At 41.7% G+C, this 18,868-nt stretch overlaps 2 protein-coding genes across 3 annotated transcripts in view; one reads left to right on the top strand and one right to left on the bottom strand.

The window, feature by feature from the left end:
* The window catches only part of NT5DC1 (5'-nucleotidase domain containing 1), a 147,752-nt gene extending 139,809 nt beyond the window's left edge, over nucleotides 1-7,943 (top strand). For both annotated transcript variants that reach the window (XM_066373416.1, XM_066373415.1), the window contains exon 12: nucleotides 7,045-7,943. In XM_066373416.1, coding sequence (XP_066229513.1) covers nucleotides 7,045-7,160 — 116 coding nt within the window. In that variant the 3' untranslated portion in view covers nucleotides 7,161-7,943. The remainder of the gene's footprint in view (nucleotides 1-7,044) is intronic.
* A 5,903-nt stretch (nucleotides 7,944-13,846) lies between these two features.
* TSPYL4 (TSPY like 4) lies at nucleotides 13,847-17,886 on the bottom strand. Its single transcript, XM_066373409.1, has one exon. The coding sequence runs from the start codon at nucleotides 17,819-17,821 to the stop codon at nucleotides 16,586-16,588; it is 1,236 nt and encodes a 411-aa protein (XP_066229506.1). The 5' UTR covers nucleotides 17,822-17,886; the 3' UTR covers nucleotides 13,847-16,585.
* Between the last annotated feature and the right edge of the window lie 982 nt (nucleotides 17,887-18,868).

The following is an 18,868-nucleotide window of genomic DNA, read 5'->3' as shown; positions in this document are numbered from 1 at the left end:
TACTAGAATTCTTGCCTTTCAAAGAGAAAATCTTTCCATGACATTCGTTTTTCTGGAGAAACTAGGTTATTATGACCTGCCCACCTCCTGGAGCCAACAACCAAAGTTGGACAGTTGCTTTTCTTTTGTTGTTTTAATCTGCTTGGAGTCATAGGATAAAAGTAAACAAGAAGCCGAGGAGGCAAGTAGGGGGCTGACTTTGGGGGCTGCTTTTCCCCTGAGCATTTTGATTCAAGAGAGAACACCAAAGAAAGGGAGTGGGTCTTTCAGCAGCTTCATGAGCCCACAAGAATAGAAGGTGGAGGGTCGACCCTGCTGAAGGAGGGAGGGGCCTGGGGGACTCTTGGTCTTCGCTGAGACCCTGAAGGAACGATTACCTTAGAATAAGGATGAATTAAAAGTAGGACTGAAACTCAGCTTTAAATCAGATGAATCTCTAAAATTGGGTTTAGAAGATTTTAGATTGGTAGTGCCCCAAGGCACTTAATAGAAACCAATGAATATCCCCTTGAGGAATATAATATTCTAGGACTCTGCTTATTTCCAAAAACAATATAAGGTTCTGCATAGAATGAAAAATATTCAGGCTCACAAAAATATGAGACTCTGCCTGACCAGGCAGTGGCACAGTGGATAGAGTGTCGGACAGGGACGTAGAGGACCCAGGTTCGAAACCTCGAGGTCGCCGGCTTGAGCACTGTCTCATCTGGTTTGAGCAAGGTTCATCAGCTTGAGCCCAAGGTTGCTGGCTTGAGCAAGGGGTCACACGGTCTGCTGTAACCTCCTGGTCAAGGCACATGAGAAAGCAATCAATGAATAACTAAGGTGCCACAATGAAGAATTGATGCTTCTCATCTCTCTCCCTTCCTGTCTGTCCCTGTCTGTCCCTCTCTGTCTTTCTCTGTTTCTGTCACAAAAAAAAAAAGGAATATGAGACTCTACTAATAGAAATAACCAAGTTTACTATGGTCAAATACAGAAATGAGAAATATAAAAAGAATTGAAAATTTTTAATTGAAATATTAAGAACTTAATGGGTGGATTTAACAGCAAACACAGCTGAAAAATGAATCAGTACACCAGAAAGTGGGTCAAAATATTTTTAGACCGAAAGAAATGGAGGAAATCTATCTCCAGAAACCTACACTAAAGTAAATACTAAAGGGTGTTCTTCAAGCAAAAGAAGAATGAACCCTGTTAGAAGATTGGAGAGGCAAACAGCTACAAAAGGATAGACATGAATAAAATGAATATTTACTGTTGGAAATAATGAAAAAGTTAAGTCCTGTGGGGTTTAAATGGAGAATTTTCATAATGGCATTATATAGGCAGTCCCCAGGTTATGAACAAGATAGGTTTGAAAATGTTTAAGTATTTATATGTATAGAAAGGTAAAAATAAGTACTATGTTAAGACAGATATCTAAGTTGCATTTATTAGGTAATTGTCCCTGTTCAGATATATATACAAATTCAGTTTAAGAACAAACCTACAGAATCTTTCTCATTCAAAACCAGGGGACTACCTATAAATCCCCAAGGGAGACAGCTGAAGCTAAAGTGTTCTAAATCCATGTATTATATCGTAAAGGACAAGAGTATGATAGTGATAAGTCAAAAAATGCATGTTGTAATCAAAAGAATTATAATAAACAAACTGAGCTAATTATGTAAAATACCTTTAAAATAAAAACAAGAGGAGAAAAAAGAATAATTAGAATAAGCAAGACAAATGGAGAGCATTCAGTAAAATGATAGATTTAAACCAGAGTAATTACATTAAATGTAAGTGGCTAAATACTCCTATTGAAACCCTGAATGAAATAACAAAACCCAACCATGGGCTGTTCGTAAGAGATATCTCTGAAACATAAGGATACTGAAAGTTTTTTGGGTTTTTTTTTTTGTATTTTTCTGAAGCTGGAAACGGGGAGAGACAGTCAGACAGACTCCCGCATGCACCCGACCGGGATCCACCCAGCACGCCCACCAGGGGCCACGCTCTGCCCACCAGGGGGCGATGCTCTGCCCCTCCGGGGCGTCGCTCTACGGCAACCAGAGCCACTCTAGCGCCTGGGGCAGAGGCCAAGGAGCCATCCCCAGCGCCCGGGCCATCTTTGCTCCAATGGAGCCTTGGCTGCAGGAGGGGAAGAGAGAGACAGAGAGGAAGGGGGGGGGGTGGAGAAGCAAATGGACACTTCTCCTATGTGCCCTGGCCGGGAATCAAACCCGGGTCCCCCGCACGCCAGGCCGACGCTCTACTGCTGAGCCAACCGGCCAGGGCGGATACTGAAAGTTTTAATATCAAAAGATGGAAAGAGCCTGACCAGTCGGTGGTGCAGTGGATAGAGCGTTGACCTGGGATGCTAAAGATTCAGGTTCGAAACCCCAAGGTCACTGGCTTGAGTGTAGGCTCACCCAGCTTGAGTGCGGGCTCACCAGGTTGAGCATGGTCACTGGCTTGGTGTGAGCCTAAAGGTTGCTGGCTTGAGCCCAAGGTCACTGGCTTGAGCAAGGGGTCACTGGCTCAATTGGAGTCCCCCCTCAACCCCGTCAGGACACATATGAGAAGGAATCAATGAACAACTAAAGTGCCACAACTTTGAGTTGATGCTTCTCATCTCTTTCCTGTCTGTCTGTCCTTGCCTGTCTCTCACTTAAAAAAAAAAAAATGGAAAGAGATGTCACACTAACATTAACCAAAAGAAAGTTAGAGTTCACTGTATTGATGTGATACAAAGTAAATAGACATTAAGGAAAAATAAATCCATTAACATGAAAGAGGTTAATATATAATAATAGATCATAATATAATGTTTCAGAAATATATAACTGAAAGTCTGAGATATTCACCAGGGCCCCTCTCCTCTCTCAGAAGTTAATCCCTCCCCATTTTCTTAGTACCAAGAAACGGCTGCAACCCCATCTGCTTTACAGAGGGTGTCTGCTCCTGACTGCTTCTTAGCTTCCTGCCGTTCCCTTCACAGTCTGGGAGAGGGCTTGAGGAGAAAACCAGTCGAGTTCATTTTCCTACCCTGTCCTTCACATCCCCACAATTTTTCTTTGCAGCTCTTCAAGATGACAGAAGCTGTCCTGGTTCTCCTGCTGCTAGTAACTGCCCCAAGCAGAGTTGAGTGCCCCAGGGCAACGCTGGGGCAGAGTGTAGGCTCCCATCTGCCCTTGTTCCTCCTGACCCAGGAATGTGTGTTCCTCCGTCTTCATTGCCTCCAGCTCTCCAGTGACTTCACCCTGTTTATATTTTATCCAGCTTTTCTAGTTGTCTCAGCTCCAGTTTAGAAGTGAAAATCTAGTTTTTTTTTATTTTTCTATAAAAATTTTCTACTGATTTGAGAGAAAAGAAGAGGGCAGGGAGAGAAGCGTCAGCTCCTTTCACTTAGTTGTTCCACTTAGTTGTGCACTCATTGATTGCTTCTCATACGTGCCCTGGCCACGTTTTATCCAGAGCCACCCAGCCAGGGCCTAAAGGTTTTTAAACCTTATTTCCTCCCTCACAGGCGAGATATGAAAGAAAGAGCAAAATATTTATCTGATGATGATGATGATGACAACTCTGACATATGCATGACCTTCCAAAAGGTCCGTGCGCTGTGCCAGTATGCAAATCAATTATAAGTCAGTATATCCTACTTGTTGAAATAATATCTCATTTTCATTGGTTTCAAGTGGTTTATTTTTTTACTTTGTTCTATGCTTACACACATAGCATAAAAGAAAGATAAGCTAGCCTGACCAGGTGGTGGCGCAGTGGATAGAGCGTCAGACTGAGACGCGAAGGACCTAGGTTCAAAACCTGGACGTCGCCAGCTTGAGCGCTGACTCAACTGGCTTGAGTGCCTAGTCACCGGCTTGAGTGTGTGATCATAGAAATGACCCCATGATTATTGGCTTGACCCCAAAGGTCAGTGGCTTGAATTAGAGGTCACTCACTCTGCTGTAGCCACCTGGTCAAGGCACATATGAGAAAGCAATCGATAAACAACTAAGGTACCGCAACAAAAAATTGATGCTTCTTATCTCTCTCCCTACCCGTCTGTCTGTCCCTCTCTCTGTCTCTGTCACACACACAAAAAAAGGAAGATAAGCTGGCCCTGGCCGGCTGGCTCAGCGGTAGAGCGTCGGCCTGGTGTGCGGGGGGACCCGGGTTCGATTCCCGGCCAGGGCACATAGGAGAAGCGCCCATTTGCTTCTCCACACCCCCCCCTCCTCTCTGTCTCTCTCTTCCCCTCCCGCAGCCGAGGCTCCATTGGAGCAACGATGGCCTGGGCGCTGGGGATGGCTCCTTGGCCTCTGCCCCAGGCGCTAGAGTGGCTCTGGCCGCGGCAGAGCGACGCCCCGGAGGGGCAGAGGATCGCCCCCTGGTGGGCAGAGCGTCGCCCCTGGTGGGCGTGCCAGGTGGATCCCGGTCGGGCGCATGCGGGAGTCTGTCTGACTGTCTCCCCGTTTCCAGCTTCAGAAAAATACAAAAAAAAAAAAAAAAAAAGGAAGATAAGCTAAATATCTGTCTTCCTTTTACAAATGATTTTCCTTTTAAAGAAATGGATCTTGTAACTTGAAAGAAGGAGCCAGCCCAGAATTAAACTATTATTTTCAATTTTTATATTTCACTCTTCTTTTTTCAGTGATTCAAATTTATAATGAGAAGGTAATGTGATAATGGAAGTCACTGAATTATTCTGAAGTATCTGAATAAAAACTGTTTAATAGACTATAAATGTGAAATGGTAAAATAGTCAAAGAAAAGGGAATCTCTGTTATTCCAAGATTTAAATATTTTCCAAAGAATGTGAAAATAGCCCCACCTTTATCTTCTGCGGTGATCACCTCCTTGCAGAAGCATAATCACAGCAGCGGCAGTTCCCTCCCATTGTCATCTTCCAAAAGCTTTCCAACACAGCTTCCCAGAAGAGAACTCAGCAAGGCCTTTGTCTCTACCTTTTCTCAGGAGAAAATATTCACCCAGTGAACAAAGCTAAACAAGTAACAATTTTTTTGTGTTGGGATGGGAGAGGATGAGACTTGGTATATCATTGTCATTTGTTGATGTTGATGTCCAAGACACTTCCTCAAAAAGCAAAGTGTTATTTTGTCAGTTTCTAAGTTAGCACTCATTGCTATTGTCACAGTCTCATAAAGTTCTATCTCACACAGAACTTAAAGTTGATTATTTTAGTTAACTGTTTCAGTAAAGTTGGATACCACTGTATAATTTACCTCCAAGTAAGAAAGATGACTGGAAGAAAAGTAATGCAGTAGCCATGGCTTTAGACATGTTGAAGATAGAATCATTATATAAATGTTACCCTGCTAATTAATATCTTTTGTTAAAAGGGGGGGGGGGCTCCTGGGAGTTGCTCTGTTTGTCTGTCATGTTATTTTATCTAGAACTTACTATTTAAGAATATTTGTTCATTTTGGTTCGCTTCATTTTATTGTATAATATGTTTGTTATTTGGTACACAGTTAATAGAACATTGTTATGTTAGACAAGAATTCGGTTCTTTATCTATCTTTTGTTTTCTTCCAAATAGCACCCAGCAGTGACTTTCCTGTAACAATGACATAGATGTTTCCTTGCTCAAACGTCAGCCTAGAGATCCTTGTTTTAATCGGACAGTCAGCTGGTCTCAGTTTAGCTATTTCGTATCCAGATTTCTTAATAGTAGTTTACCTTTTTTGCTACATAGGAAAATAAAATTTTTGTTTTAAATAAGATTGGAGGTAAAACACAAACCTGATACTACCTCTTAAAACCTTTTTTTATTCAAGTAATGTTTCTTTATTCATAGATATCCTGTTAAACTTGGTTATCTCACTGCCATTTAAATGCATAGAAGCCATTTTTATAGATGTTATAAAAGTTTACATTTATCAGTCATATATGCATGTTATAATGGCGATTGATTTATAAGCATTTTGATAATGTAATCATTTTAACTTTATAATGATAGCTACATAATTATAATTTCTAATTACTATAGGAAATGTATAGGAAAGACAGAAAAAGATGGTGGCTCACCTTTTAGCCGGTCTTTTAGTGGCTTATTAGAAGGCCTGGATCTCAGATTTGTAAGTTTAGAAACTTAGTTTTATCAGTTTTCAGTGCCTTTTAATGCGTGTCTCAATATACATTCCAGCTAACTGGGCAGTGACGTCCTGTGCAGTTCTCTAATACTGAATGTATTTCTGCTAACAGGAATCTTAGCTTTCTCTGGAATCAGAAAGAGGGTGTTCCTTCTTCCCAGTCTCTAATAGTAGTTTTCTCCTCATGAGGGTTAACTGCTTGAGCCTCTGGTGTTTAAAATTTTTATGCTAGTGTCATTCTCAAAATACACAGAACTGCCAAATGATGTTTTACTTGTAAAATTTGTGAAATAAGGATTACTGTTCAGTATCAATCTGTATGTGCTGAGTATTATAACATGACATATATCATAATGTGTCACTTGTAATATTCCTGATAATTGTTTCCTTGGAGAAATTTGGGAAGAAAATATCTGAAGACTGCTTTTTGAGAGACTTAAATGAAGACATCACAGTGTCTTACCATCAAGAAAGATTTTATGTGCTCTCTTCTGATTCTCTTACGGCTGTGTGTGTAATGCTTATCATATGGAGAAAGCTGCTACATTGTGATATTCGAATCTTCATTTAGCTAAGCAGTCAAAGCTTATTCTTAGTAACTGAAAGGCTGAAGTGTTTTTTTTGGATTTTTTTGTTTTTTGTTTTTTTTTTTTTTTAGTGAGAGCAGGGGAAATAGACCAGGAATCAAACCTGTGACTTCCACACACTGGTCGTTGCTGTACCACTGAGCCACCTGGTCAGGGCCACTGAAGATTATTAGTTCTCATTTACCAATTACATGATCCTCTGAGTAAGGCCTGAGATATTTTTAAATTTAAAAAAATGAGATGCTCGTCCTTATTTTATGTGTTCAATGACTATCAAATTTTGATGTTTATATTTATGGAAGGGCTTTTGATAACTGCAGAATAATCAAATTATGGGTTGTTGTTTTTTTTTCCAGAATTACCCCTGGACTACAAATTTACAAGGTTCTCTTCAAACAATTCAAAAACGGCTGGCTACTACCCAAAGCCTCCATTGGTCTTATCACATGATGAACCACTGACAACCAAGTAACTTATCTTTACTGAAAAATGAAGGAAGAACGATAATGAAGCAAATGTACTGTAAAAATGTTAATGTTTTAAAAAAATACTGTAAAATGCTTTATAGAAACAAATTCTTAATGAAAATTGATGGAGAAATTGATGATGTTTTCCATAGGTCCTGTTTCAACTCTCATTATATCAAAATCTCAACATCTTAGAACTGTTAAGAACCTTACTAATATTTCATATACTACTAGTTCTAGAATTGGAATTCACCTGGGGCACACAAATATACACACATATTTAGACCTAGGCCTAGGCCAGTGGCTCACCTGAAAATCTGATAGAAATGCAAGTTTGCACGTCCCACCCCGGACCTACAGAATTAGAAACTCTGGAAATGGGGCCAGCAATCTGTTTAATAACAGTGTGATTCACACTAAAGTCTGAGAACCACTGGCTGGACTATAACCTCCAGAGATTGGTTTATTTGATCTGGGGATATGGATGAGCATTGACATCTTTTATATGCCCCAGGAAAATCCAGCCCGAAGTTATAACAGTTGGTCTACTTCTCTTTCATTTATACCCAAGGACACGGATTCTGGTGAGATTAAATGACTTTTCCAAGCTATTGGGTTTTTTGCTATGATTTTGTTTTCCAAAGCAAGGAACAGAGACATGATTTCTTCTGATACCACACAGCCAGTATGGTGATTCCAGAAGCCAACCTCCAGTGTTACCTATTAGGGTACCCCCTCCCCTCTAATATTAAAGGCTGTTTTGTTCATTCTCATTTACTTTAAAACACGTATTCTCAAAAGGAAAAATAAATCAGTTCTTTGGGTGAAAAAAAAAAGATAATGCAATGGATTATAATCCTCCAAAACGCAGCATTACCCAATAAAATCTATTCCGTAGTTTTTATTTTTCTCATTAAGGAGAAATATAAAGTTAAATTTCATTTTTCTCTTAGCGGGGTGGGAGCAGAATAATGGAAGAAATGTTGAGAAAAACTGCTTTACGAGGCTTTATTGATATACTACAATCCAGGGTTGTGTTCCATGTGCTATGCATAGTCATATTAGTAGCTATTTGCTGTAAGATGTTTGGAGCCAGATAACGTTTACACTATAAATCTTGGCTATTCTTTATGTTGTAATTTTCACTCTGTCCATTGTGAACAAGGACAGAAAACACACTGATCACTATCGTTATTTTACTTGGACTGTAGCAGAGAACTTAGCATATTGATGTATACAATGAAAAGATAAATATTTTGTTAAAATATTTAAATGTTCGAAAATAATCCCAAATATTTTATGGGAATGAGTATCTCAGGGTAGGTTAACAGTTACTGAAATCATTTTTTCAGAGTCAGTATGTTTCTCTGATATATACTAATATAATAATGTGTTTGAAATTGATTTCCTAAATCTCATTGGAATAAGTTAACGAGCATACATAATCAAGCTTAAGGCTCAGTGATAAATGCTATCTCATGTATACTTTTAATACACATTTAATTTCTTTTAAATAAAACTATTTTTTCTTACAATTTATTTTGTGAATGGCAAAGAATAATAAACCTTTAAATGCTTATAAATCACTATTGTTAATGTGAAAATGAGAACTCCAAAATAAGAAGTTAATTGCACTTTTTGGTCACTGAGGAGTGAAAAAAAATTCACTCAGGTCAGAAGTTCTAGTCCCACTTTTACTAGTACCCATCTAAAGAATCTGAACAGGCTAACCACCTAATTTGACCTCAGTTTTCCCCATCTTGTTGAAAGAGAAGGTGAGAGTTTATTTCCATGTTTCCTTCTGGTTTGATCCCCAGTCAGGACACATACAGGAACAGATGGATGTTCCCCCCCCTTCTCTCTTGAAAATAAATTAATTAAAAAAATTAAAAAGGCCCTGGTTGGTTGGCTCAACAGTGGAGCATCAGCCTGGCTTATGGAAGTCCCAGGTTCAACTTCCCAGTCAGGGCACATAGGAGAAGCAACCATCTTCTCCTTCTTCTCCACCCCTTCTCTCTCTCCTCCTCCTGCAGCATGGCTCCAATGGTTGAGTAAGTTGGCCCCAGGCGCTGAGGATTGCTCCATGGCCTGGCCTCAGGTGCTAAAATAATAGCTCAGTTTCCGAACAATGAAGCAGCGGCCCCAGATGGGCAGAACATTGCCCGGTAGGGGGGCCTGTGGGTGGATCCCAGTCGGGGCACATGCAGGAGTCTGTCTCTCTGCCTCCCCGCCTCTCAATAAAAAAATTAAAATATAAAAAGAATATTGAGGTAGCAAAAACATCAACTGAACCTAGAATTACGATCTAAAATAACTACTGAGTTTGTTCAACTCTAAATTGAAATCGAGTATTATTTTCCCACCAATTCACATCCAAGAATAATTCCATATAAAGTGTATATATGTACATATAATTATATATGTGTACTGTATATGTATACACAGACTTTTAGAGAACTTGTTTGAATGAAAAAAATAAATGTGTGATTATTTTATATAACAAACCAGCATAAAATGGAGTGTCAAACTACTCTTTGGATCTGACTGTCAGAATCACATGAATAGTTGTTTTTTTCAGGTGATGTTGCAGTAGCATTCCCTTACCCCTTCTCAGGCTCTTGATAACAAGGTTATCAGAGTTAGCTTTCAGATCAGTGCAAGACTGGGATGTATTCGAGAGAGAACTCACCTAGTATGGTCCAGTTACTGCCCTTGAAAATACTTGGGCATGGTCTAGTCCATACAGGGTGAACTCAAAAAAGGTAAATTCTTGTTGGTCTCTAGAATCATCCTCAGAAATATGGTGAAAACATCATAGTAATGAGTGCTGACTTCTTACCGGCTACTGTATGTACCTTATTTACTCCCTACAACAATCATCTGAGGAGTGCATAATTATTAAAATTCTACAGATGAAGGAATTGAAAATCACGGAGGTTAAATTCTACGCTTCCTCAAATGAGGTCTGTATAATGAAGTCTGCTCTTGGAAGCCACAGATTCTAAAGGCATCAATAAGCAGTTCTACTTTCTTCATAGTCAGGTTTAAATATTCACTATGACTGCTTTAAATTCTCCTTTCTTGTGTTGAGGAAACCAAACTAGAGGAGTAATGAAAACTAGTCCAAGTTAACTTGGAAGAGAGGCAGGGTATCTGGGCCTGTAGAGAAGTTGGGGCATTACTTAACAACTACAACTGCACAGACATCCTGTCAGGTTCTTGTACCTGGCACCTGTGCTTAGACTCATTTAAAAAAAAAAAAAAAAACTATTTTACTTTCTTGGTACTTTGGCTTTGGTACTATCTTGGTAAAGATCAAAGTTTAATAAAGTTTAACAAAGTTTAATAAGTTGGAATACATTCCTAAGTACCTGTTAAAAGGAATCACCATGCTGAATTAGCCCTGGCTGGTTGGCTCAGTGGTAGAGCGTTGGCCTGGCGTGCAGGAGTCCTGGGTTTGATTCCCAGCCAGGGCACACAGGAGAAGCGCCCACCTGCTTCTCCACCCCTCCCCCTCTCCTTCCTCTCTGTCTCTCTCTTCCCCTCCCACAGCCAAGGCTCCATTGAAGCAAAGGTGGCCCGGGCGCTGAGGATGGCTCTGTGGCCTCTGCCTCAGGAGCTAGAATGGCTCTGGTTGCAACAGAGTGACGCCCCAGATAGGCAGAGCATCGCCCCCTGGTGGGCGTGCTGGGTGGATCCCAGTTTGGCGCATTCGGGAGTCTGTCTGACTGCCTCCCCATTTCCAACTTCAGAAAAATACAAAAAAAAAAAAAAAAAAAAAAGGAATCACCATGCTGAATTAAGAAAACACTACCTAGCCTGACCTGTGGTGGTGCAGTGGATAAAGCATCAACCTGGAACACTGAGGTCTCCGGTTCAGAACCCAGGGCTTGCCCAGTCAAGGCACATATGGGAGTTGATGCTTCCTGCTCCCCCCTTCTCTCTCTCCCGTCTCTCTAAAAATTAATAAATAAAAATCTAAAAAAAAAACCACTACCTAAATTTAATAGATGTCAATATTTCTTTATACTTTGTAGAAGCTAAATTTCATAATTAAAATATTTAAACTTTTGGTGCATTTACTCCTGTTGATAAAAGGAAACTGCTAATTTCATTCATTTATGCAGCAAACATCAAGATTACATATGTAAATCAGGAGTATTTTAATCTGTAATGTGGAATCCTGTATTAAAATAAGTGATAAAAAGTACCTCTTTCAGAAACCATTCATGAATGGGTTAAGAATAACTATCTGAGGCCTGAATATGCACATTAGTAGGGTTTTGTTTTTATTCCATTTTTAGAACAGTTGTGTGATACAGAAGGTAGCCTGAAATCAGAAAATTTAAGTCTGTGTGACTTGCATCTTAGGCAATTTTGCTTCAAGTTTCTGAGCCTCTTTCACTACTACTTAAATGGAGATAGTAAAACTCACTTCTGGCCTGACCAGGTGGTAGCGCAGTGAATAGAATGTTGGACTGGGACTCGACCCACATTCGAAACACCGAGGTCACTGGCTTGAGCATGAACATGACCTTGTGGTTGCCGGCTTGAAGCCCAAGGTCGCTGGCTTGAGCAAGGGGTCACTCCCTCTGCTGTAGTCTCTCCGCCCCCCAACCCCGTCAAGGCACATATGAGAAAGCAGTCAATGAACTAAGGAAGACTTGATGCTTCTCATCTCTCTTCTTGTCTCTGTCTCTCCCTATCTGTCCCTCTCTCTGTCTCTGTTTGGGGGGGGGGGGAGCATCAGGATTATGAAGTTAACATGAAAACAAGTGGGAGTGCCTGACATATCTTAAGATTGTGAAGCCACGGAATGTGTATCTGAAGTAAAATAGATCACTAAGGTTCAAATAATTAAGAATATGGGTAAATTTGGGGGGTGGTTTTTAAACTTTTTTTTTTTTTTTTACAGAGACAGAGAGTAAGTCAGAGAGAGGGATAGACAGGAACGGAGAGAGATGAGAAGCCATCAATCATTAGTTTTTCATTGCGCGTTGCAACACCTTAGCTGTTCATTCATTGCTTTCTCATATGTGCCTTGACCGCGGGCCTTCAGCAGACCAAGTAACGCCTTGCTGGAGCCAGCGACCTTGGGTTCAAGCTGGTGGGCTTTTCCTCAAACCAGATGAGCCCGCACTCAAGCTGCCAACCTCAGGGTCTCGAACCTGGGTCCTCTGCATCCCAGTCCGACGCTCTATCCACTGCACCACTGCCTGGTCAGGCTGGGGGGTTGTTTTTAATAAAGAAAACTGACTTAAGGAAACTTGAGTTAACTGAGATAAAGCAGAAGCAGCAGCAGCAGTAACAAGGAGGGGTAACTGAGTGAGGAAGATCTGAGAAGCCTTTTCTGGGTGGTCTGGCCTATGGGTGTCTGAGCTGAATGCCCAGAAATGGTGAGAAATTGTTGTCAGGACCAGGGAAATGACAAAATGTGTCACTACTACTCACTGGGCAGAATGCCTGAGCAGACCAAAATAATAATATATACTTATTTAGTGAGAGAATGAGAGAACCTCTTAGCTTGTCTGGAGGCCTGCATAAAGAATAAAATTGTGTCTAAAAATGAGAAAAAGTATAATGCAAAGTAACGAAACAGGGCTGTAGGAGTGAACTGACTGGTTAATAGTACAACCTAGAGAATGTCTGACTGGGACTAATTTTATTAAACAGCAGAAACCACGGTCATCTATGACAAATGAGTGCCACCAGCTGAACAGAAAAATAAAGGGTAATGGTTAGAAGCTCATAATAAACTAAGGGCAACAAAATCACATCTTTTTATTATATCCAGAACCAGATAACGGAGAATGCTTGAAACTGGTGGTTGACAATGCAGCAATCAACCATTCAATTGAAAAAGTAAAATGAACATTGTTAAAGGGGAATTAGGATTAAGATGGGTGTAAAACTTGGAAAAGAAAATTTAGCTTTCCAATATTTAAAAGTTCTCCAGGTCTAGAAAAATTACACTTCAGCAAGTAGACCTTGCTAGAAAGAATTGCCCCCAAGAGTCAGCAAGCCTGTTTAACTACAGATACAATTCAGTAATTTGGGGCCAACTGTCAGATTTTTTAGATGGTTAAAAATACATGGTCACTTTCAGATCTTGCAACACCCATAGCCCCCTCTACTACAGAGGATGCAGAAATCGGTATTTCCCAGACCTTCCAGTATGTAATAGCTGCAGAATAACAAAACATTCCTCGCATTGAAGTTGTGATGTCTGATGTCACTTGTTTGTAGACATTACATTTAGGTTAGATTTTGTTGTTCTTCTTTCTCTTTAAAGCACCACACTGTTGTAGGAAACGAATTTAAGTAGCACTTACAGAATGCACAGTGTTTAATTTTTCCAAAAGACTTATCTTAAGCTGCTTAAGAAAAGAATGAGACCAAGAGAAAATGGGGGTTATGGTTAACATATACTACAATAAGGATACTCCACAGAAAGCAGTTAAGTGATAAATCAACATATGGTGCTTCAATATCCACCAAAAACATCACTGGCCATAAAGAAAATGCTTCTGTTCATGAGTATGCAGCTACAGTGGGCCTATTTACCACTTTCCAAGAAAAAAAAAATCTTAGGTTTGGTGGCTGTTGCCTCTTTTTAACCTTCAGGATGTGGCTTACTGTGACCATTTGACAACTTTAATATTTGCAACTTTATATTAATCTAGACAACAGAGAACTTTATTAATTTTTATTTTGGTGAAAACAAATACAGCAGAGTGACAGATTTTATGTTTTCTTCAAGCACATAGGAGAAAACAGAAGCACTAAGGATCCTTGTTTAGTTTGACAGCAATTCTACAAGTATTGTACTTACACTGGGTTAGGAACATAAAATATCAAGTACCACATTATTACTAGGGCAAAACATACCAAGTAAGACAGTCATGGTTCTCTTCTTGAGATTACTTTCACAAGACGGTGACATTTGCAAAATTTCTTCAAAGATCACATTATTCAACCTATATTTCTAAGGATAGAGCTATATATGAAGAGAGACCAGAACAAGCTGATAATAGTAATAATATTCACAGACATCTTCACACCATACAGGAAACAAGTTTGATATTTTGCACACATTCTCAATTACAAGCAAAATGCAGTCCTATAAATATCAATTTTGCCAGCAAGCTAAAGTGGAAGAAGGAATTAGGATTTTACTCAACCAGTGAAATAAGCATACTACATCATCAATCTTTCACATGTAAAAGGTCACTCCTAAAATATATAATTGAAAACATCCAGACTTGCATTTTGTGTAAAAAAAAAAATGGTGAACTCAAGGATATAGGAAAAATTGGGGGAAACCCTCTTCCAAGCATCCTCTTTGATTCTCCCCTCTCCCAGGAAAGCCCTGAGCCTCCCCCGCCCCCCCACCCCCCAGGGTTCCCTCTTCCCTGCCTGCCATTCCAAGCCCAGTCCACAGCAGGTTCACTGCAGTTTCTCCCGCCTAGAGCACCCTCCCCAATGCTCTGTGTCCAGACTTCCAAACCCTGGGGAGCTTATAGCAAGGCCTTCAAAAATAAAGGAGAAATGACAAGGCTGGGTGTCATCAGCACCACCATACGCCTCAGTAGGACGGCCCTGTCAGCACTGTTGTCCCATCTACTGGAATTTGATCTGAATATCCCACAGACTCCACAGATCTCCTTACTCTGCGTAGTAGGAAGGCTTCCTAATCTGCCACAATGCAGACAGAAGCCTGTTCATTCTTTTGTTAGGACAGAAGCAGGGAAGAAAATGGGGAAGCTGAGGACTGACAGCCGAGGGCCAGGCAGTAGCGTGGAGGCCCTTGCGACATCAGGGCTGTAGCCCTGATAAATAGTAAAGACGGGTGACCCACAAAATGCTGCCTTCAGGTTATATCAAAATGGTTCAAGCCCCACCCCCAAAAGAGAATTTCCATCTTTACAAGAGTCAAACTAACTTCTAGTTGCTTTAACCACAACCTTCTGTCTCTTGAACCCATCACTGAAGAACCTGTCTCTCCTCTCAGCTTCTCAAACTAAAGCTCAAAATTCAAAGATTTTAGTAAATGCCTACAGGGGAAAGGGGGGGTTGTTGAAGTTGGACTAAAGGAGCACTGCCCATAACTAAACAATCTGCCTACAGGTCTCCCTTGGAAACATTTAGACCTAGCTAAAGGAAGTGGGGTGGAGGCATGGGGGCAGAGGAGGGCAATGAGACCTGGCTAATCTAGTGTACAGTAGCTTTCTCCCTCTGGGCAAAATCAAGGGGAGAGCAAATTAAACAAAAAGCCTACTTTGCCAATTTTGTTTCTGAGGGAGGGAGAAAGGAGGGGAGCTATGAGGGAAGAAGTGTGGGAGGGAGGGAGGGAGGGGGACCAGGGACAGGGAGATAGACCAGAAATACATCTTCCTCTGTGCCCCATCCTGGTTAACTGTCATGTTCAGAACAGGTACAGGAGAGGTTAAGAACCGGATGCCTAACAAAATTGCCTAGATTAAGGGTGGTTTATTGGCTAGGGCTCAGAAAAGCTGTTGGAAGGGACCCAGTTCCAGCATTGCTCTGGGCACTGTCACATATGACTGACAACCTTCCTCACAGCCATCTGAATTTATTGGTGACCATTTAGGGGGTGGTTCCTATGTGCTGCCTGGGGGTAGCACAGCTAGTTCCTGAGGAGGCAGGCAACTATGCCCAGGCAAAGCTCATCCAAAAGACTCAAAACAGGTTTGAGTAGGCCATGGCACAGGCTTTCATACTCACCAGTACCTGGTCACAATGCAGACGGACCAAAGGCACAAGAAGATCAACATCTACACTTCCCATCTGTTACCTCATTCATGCCTAGTAGCCAGCCACCTGCTTATTCTGCCAGGTAACCAGCAGGTTGGATGGCACAGGCCAAGGAAGGCAGCTGGGAACCAGTTAGTGGTGGCTTGCAATGTCCAGTTAGGGTTGATGGCTGGCATCATCTGTATCAGCTTCATCTTGCAGTGGTGAAACTCAAAGATCTCGCCATAGAGTACAGGGTATCAGAAGCACAGCCAGCGTAAAGTATGAAGTTCCGCTAGTTATTTGCAAAGATATACATCAAGTTTCCTTGTGGTTGATAACCACTTAAAAACCTTGGAAAATGCCATCATCACAGAGCCCAAGGCATGCAAAGGGAGTCAGTGTGTATGTACAGCATCATGTGCTTGGCACAGAAGCAGTGGAAGGCCATGCACTTGGAACACGTTAACACTTTGCAGAACAGCACGAAGACCCAGAAGAAGAAGAGCATAGACATAAGCGACAATCTTGCAACTGACTGAAGATTTAGAGGAAATGAAGAACAAAACAATCCAGTGTAAAGAGAAAGCAGATGGAAGATTGCATGCTGTTGGCTGAGCATAGAATCCAAGAGGAGGTGGTAAGGAAACTGCAGGAGCTTCTCACAGGGCAGGAGTTAGCCAGACTGGAACCGGAAGGACCGCGAGCTCTCCACTGGCTGCCTTGCTGGGTCTCGAATTCCTCTACGGGGCCCATCACCCATCAGGTAATACTGTAGGGGATTGGGCCACAGTTCTGCTTTGATAATCTCAGCAATTCTGTCGAATTCTAGGAGGCTATGGTCTGAGAACCAGTTGAAGAAACTGGGGATCGTGTTGCCTTCCCGGTTCCTGTGGATATGGGACTGGGGGTCTTGGCCCCGGTGCCAGCGGATTGGAGTGGAAAGAGACACCACCCTGCCAGAGGATCTGCGCTCATACTCCTTGACCAGCCCCTCATTTCGGAAGTAGGGGTTGCCCTGAAAGATGAACTTGAATTTGCAGCCTGCTCTAGGGTGTTTAAGCTCCTCCACCTCCAAATTGATCATGTACCTCATCATGTCTTCATCTAGACCACTGATCATAGGTGACAGCTGGGGGTGGTTCCGAAAGGCAGTGACCCAGAAACCTGGGATATTTTGGATAATGAAACTTCTGCGCTGCATATGGAGCCTTCGCATCCGGCCAAACTTGCGCTCCAGCTGAAGGAAGGCCCTGTCTGCCTGGGCGTTTACGTTTGACAGCTCCTGGTCGATGGCCTCCAAGGAGTCCATGCAGTTATTGATCTTCGGGGCCCTGGCTCGCGTCTCCTCTTTCGCTCCTCCTACCACCTTTTTCTCCTTCTGTATCACCTTCTTTTCCTCCACCACCTCCTCTGCTACTCCCTCCTTCTCCGCTGTCCCAGAGATGGCGCAGTCCTTTGTCATCACTTCCTTGGCCTTCGCCCCAGGCATCATCTGAGACCCCGACCCCTCTGCGCCACCGGATTCTAGAGCTTTCTCCCCACTCGGCTCTCTAAGCTGACAGCCATTTTCCTGGCTATTGTCGGATGCCACCGCGGGGGAGGCAGGGGCTACTTTCTCTCTCTCCGTGGGAGATGGAGCCTCTTTCTGGCCGGCTTTAATTGCTGCAGCGCCACGGCTCCCAGCGATTCGAATGCGGAACACAGGGCCATAGCTGGCGGGGGCCTGGGGGGCGCCTCCCTCCTCAGAGGTCTCCAAGCTGCCCTCACCTGTGTGCGCCATCACCTGTGTAGCCTCGGTTTCCTCGCGCTGGCCCTGGTTTAGGTCCGGATGTCCCGGGGCATGGTCAGGAGAAGCGGGGCCGCAGGTTTCAGCGACAGAAAGGTTGTTACCGTCATCCAGGCCGCTCATTTTGGTATCAATCAGACCTGCAGGACGAGAACGATGCTTGTCCTCTCTGCAGAAATGGTGCTCCGCCCCTCGCGCCACCCCTCTCTTCCACTCTGGGGAGGATGCTGCTATGGCAACCGGTGACGTCAGCCCGATAGCGTCTTCAAATCGCGCGAGAACTATCTGCTGGTTAGTCAAGGTTATTTCATTGTCTTTATGTTACAAAATGTTTTTCGTTTTGTCAGTGTAGAAAGGTTTGGTTTACAGCAATAGATGCAGACCAAACTCAAGCCTGTGCGAATTGTATTAATGTGGATTTATAAGGCAATGAATGAATTTCTAAGACACCTAAGCTATTGTCTGTTAAAATATTTGCTTAAAAGATAATGCATAGTTATTGTTTGTTCTAGTTAGGTCATAGGGCTTCCATGTGTAAAGTCTATTCAGCCATTCACAAGCTTTCCTCCTTTAATGTACAGATTCATGGCTATTTCCAAATATTTGAGCTGAACAGAGTTTAATTTTTAAGAAAAGGGAAGTGTTACTGTATTGTGATCATTTAAATAATTAGGAGCAGTTAAAAGGGAAACTTCCCTCATCATAAAAAGACATAATAAAGAATAATTTCAATTTTCCTTACATATTTTAAAGTTTATATACTTTGGCCAACAGCTACAAAGCAATGGACAATATTTCCTCTTCACTTTTAACTAATATAAGTAGTAAAGTATTGTATTTTCCTTACCTAGGGGTGACTGAGACATGCACAAGAATGCAAATTCAGCCTTTAAGCTTTACTGGAAGAAATATAATATCAGGAGATTTTAATTTCTAAAATTATGCATAGTATATGTTGCTTATCTTCAGGTTATAACCTTAATCTAAGAAAAAGTCCTGCTTCATAATGCCTCTGGGCATGAAATCAGCAAATATTGGCCAAAATTGGCTTCTGGGATCCTTCACTGCAGGATGAAAACAGTAATCAACTGTTTGCAGGCACTAAAGCTGTTAAGTGCCTTCACTAAAATATCTTAAGTAATATTTAAAATGTTAATGTTAAAATACTTA

Source organism: Saccopteryx leptura, chromosome 3 (genome assembly GCF_036850995.1).
Source record: "Saccopteryx leptura isolate mSacLep1 chromosome 3, mSacLep1_pri_phased_curated, whole genome shotgun sequence".
Taxonomy (NCBI): domain Eukaryota; kingdom Metazoa; phylum Chordata; class Mammalia; order Chiroptera; family Emballonuridae; genus Saccopteryx; species Saccopteryx leptura.
The sequence above is the reverse complement of the archived record's forward strand: the minus strand, read 5'-3'. Positions and strand labels throughout refer to the sequence as shown.